We start from the raw sequence: 3,739 nt of genomic DNA, 5'->3' as shown, positions 1-3,739 counted from the left end.
AGTTTTATGCCCAAGTTTCATTGACTACAAGTTGGAAATGACCACCCAGGACTACAAATCAGGGAGTAATTTGGCTCTCTCCCTAAAATGAAGATCTTTTATCTTCTTAAGAGGTCAGAGTGGAGTATAGTTGTGTCTGTGTATTTTAAACTCATGATAATAACTTACCCCATATGTGTTAAGCATTACTCTGTGTGGTCTTCCTGTTCCCTTCTGCAAATACCCTCTACTTACCTGCAGGTTTTGTTGCACACTCTTTATCCCATATGGGAAATGCACTTGTCCCTTTGTGCCTGGAATCAGGAATTCTGGAAATAAATATTGCCTCCACGTGGAAGAGAAGTGAGAGTGATCTCTGGGAAAGAGCATAATTGTCAGATGTCTGTAACTTGTTGTCAGTCTTCACTCTAAATTATGCTCCTAAGGCAAACCCTTAAATTCATAGTTGGGAGTGTCTTGATGAAATTAGATATATTATTGATGAATAGGAGCTAAGCAGACTTGGCCAAGGTCTCCTTAACATCACATGGTACGTTCGTCCTTTTGACAATTATTCCTTCCCATTGTTGAAGGGGAGGAGGAGGGCTTAAGTATTCTTACCTCTTCTTGTCACTAAAAACCCCTTCTGTTCCACTTGCTCCAATCATACTACACTGCGTGGAAAGCATACAAGACATAAAATGTCTGTGGACAGATACTCTATGGTATTAACTCTGGAAGTGGCTCTAGCCCTTACTGAGCCAATGAAGGTTGTTTAGGAACTAGAATTGAGAAGAGGACAGGCCATCTTGCCACCCAGCCCAGCTGTAGCTCAACTTAGTGACTGATGAAGTCCCTCTGCATCCTTGAAAGTATACTGACAGTTCACACCCTTAAAGCACATTTATGTCTTTCTGAGAGTGAAGTATATGGCAAAGATGCACATTCTGTTGCATATTTATTCCTTGTGTATATTCCTCTCTGCAGATAATGTGATCAATGGGCAGGATTATGAAGTGATGATGCAGATTGACTGTCAGGTGATGGATACCAGGATCCTCCACATCAAAAGCTCATCAGTTCCTCCTTACCTCCGAGATCAGCAGAGGAATCAAACCAACACCTTTGTTGGTTCCTCTCCAGGAGGCACGGAGACAACCCATGTTGTCAGCACAATCCCTGAGTCATTACAGTAGTACCCTGCGGCCACATTGGAAAACTAAGAGTGGGACCCTGCCAAATTGATGAGTGGGTGAGAGAAATACTGCTTTCTGCCTTCTTGGTGGCAAGCAGAGAACTGCCTCATACTAGAATTCAAGCGGGAAAGAGAAAAAAAGAAGCTGCTCTATTGTTCACCATCTACCCATCTACTTGGAAAGCACTGGACTTCAGATGCAAGAGAACAACATATCTCCCGTGGCAAACGTATAGCCCTGCATCCTGCAGTGTTACGTGGTGTGGTTTTTTTGGTACTTTGTAAACTGCTTTTCCCTCTGTATTTGTTTTACGTTTAAATAGTCATCTTCTTTCAAATAAGATCCACTTGCCCTTTCTGCCATTTCACTTATTGGTACAGTAAAGTGATTTTTATTTAAAGTTATACAGCAGACAGATGTCCAAATGATTTCCACTGATTGGCTTCTTCATTCATTTAATGCAAACCCACTCTGGATATTGTGCTTATTTGAGAAAACAAATCTCAAGACCAGAACAGCCAAAAACACTCCAGAAAGAGTCAAAACAATTTGAAACCTTAGGTATAAGGGAAAATCTCCAATTGATAAAGTTTATCTTGGGATTTGTGGTTCACACATGAATGAATAATTGTGTTAGGGGTTGGGGGTAGGCAGCCCATTTGAGAGAATGAAGTGAAAGGGAAGGGTCAGAGGTGGAGTTTTGAGATAGGAGATAGCTCCATTAATACATGTGTTTAAAACATTGTAAGTTTGATTGGATTGCATTTTAAGATTAAAGCCACGGCTACCGAGTATTAACATACATACTTATGTCTTCTCTTTACTAATCTGGTGCAGATCCTGAAGGACCACAGGACAAATCCTTCATTCTCATTGTGAATCCCCATCCCACTACACACCTTCTATAAATATGATACCAAATTCAGCTAAAGAACATGAAAGTGATTTTAGACTTAAGCAAGGCAAGAGATTTTCTCTGGTGAGTTAACAACTATTTATTCCTTAAATGATGCAAACAGGCAAGCTTGGATTCCTGCTGGGGGAGTGCATCTTATAATATGACAATGATTTTCAATTTCTCCAGTGAAAAGACAGTGAAGGAATTAACTCTTTTGTCCTCCGATGGTTTAAAAAACAAAATAGCTATGTTCACTTATATTTTACTGTACTTTGCTTACTTTCTTTGCTGTAGTAGACAAATGATGTTTAATTTGATGAATTCACAGAAGTAGATCTCAGACAGGGATGTCCTCTCTGATGTCCTACCTTCATTTTCAAAAATGAGCTTTCCTTCCTCTCCTTCTAGGAAACTTTTTGATTTCTCCACAGAACTCATTCTTCAAACACTGCTTCTTACCTCAACTGATTTGCCTTTGTCAGACTTCTTCCCTTTCCATTCCACACTACACCATCAACTTCTCTTCCTCCTTGCAAGAAAAGGAAAGAAAAATTATATCAGCCCCTTAAGGGTTACAGGCAGCTAGTTAGTCTTATGCCTGTGAAATTAGGCCTGGCTCCTAAAGAATTTTAAAGAGTCACCAATTTCTAACTCTCTGGACAGTGATGTCTCTGCCCAAGCTAGTTAGATGCTCTTCCAAGGAAATCAGTTTAACTTTTGTGAGGAAAAAAGGAGGGCTCTATTGTTTTATTACCTGGGAATCTGGAGTTTGAAAAGTGTTCATTGACATTCCTCTTTTTCACATTAGAAACCATTTTAATTTAGTGTAGCACTCCCCTTGGATTTGACTCTCCTGGGTGATTTTCAGACAAGAACCATTTTCCCTGGGGACCATTCTTCTAATGGGTGACAAGGAGTAGAAAGCGAATGCCTGGAAGCCCTTTAGGTGCTTGGGCAGCTTCTCATGGGACATCTTCTCCTGGACCGTGCTCCTTCCATTCTGTAACGTGAATGAACCAAGTAAGAGGCCGTGACCGTGGCTAGTTGGCAGTGGCAACAGGGTTGTCCCAAGCTGCTAATTTTCTGCTGGAACTTTCGTACGTTGTCACAGTAGATATCAACAGTGTGGGGAGCGACAATAAATGGAGCTTCCCTCCTCTCCTTTGCACTGAATCACACAAGAAGAAACCATTTTAGCACTTCACGTTTACTTCATCTCTTTCCCAGTTTTTCTTGTGTTCATTTTATTGACTCCTCAGACTGAAGACTTCAATTATGTCATATTCACCAACATTAATGCCTCTCTCACACGTGACAATGCGGCGACAGGTAGGAGGGAGTCACAGCCGAAGAGCAGGCAAATGTTAGAAGGACCGGCAGCCCTGGTCATGGGGCAACGAGTCCCTGGGAAGTGACGATCAAAAGAGTCTGGGAGCCTGGTCTTCTCTTTTCACTCGCTGACCCTTCAGCTCCTGTCATTACCTCTTCTTCAGTTGATCTTTCTGAGATGAGGGAACAGGATTCTCTTCAGGGTAGAGTTTCAGGAAATGAATGAAAGACAACTGACAAGTGCAAAGAAGTATTCTACTTCTTAAATTGCTGGCAAAACTATTATTAATCCCTAGGGACGATAGTAGCTTTTATTTTAATGTTTGTATGCTAGCAC

General features: G+C 41.2%; 1 protein-coding gene across 1 annotated transcript in view; it reads left to right on the top strand.

Annotated features, from left to right (window-relative positions):
* ATF6 (activating transcription factor 6) overlaps nucleotides 1–1,977 on the top strand; it is a 204,719-nt gene extending 202,742 nt beyond the window's left edge. The window contains exon 16 of the mRNA XM_008573560.1: nucleotides 967–1,977. Within this exon, the coding sequence (XP_008571782.1) occupies nucleotides 967–1,175 (209 nt within the window). The 3' untranslated portion in view covers nucleotides 1,176–1,977. The remainder of the gene's footprint in view (nucleotides 1–966) is intronic.
* Nucleotides 1,978–3,739: the final 1,762 nt, after the last annotated feature.

Source organism: Galeopterus variegatus, unplaced genomic scaffold (assembly GCF_000696425.1).
Source record: "Galeopterus variegatus unplaced genomic scaffold, G_variegatus-3.0.2 Scaffold933, whole genome shotgun sequence".
Taxonomy (NCBI): Eukaryota; Metazoa; Chordata; class Mammalia; order Dermoptera; family Cynocephalidae; genus Galeopterus; species Galeopterus variegatus.
This window is presented reverse-complemented; position numbering and strand designations above follow the sequence as displayed.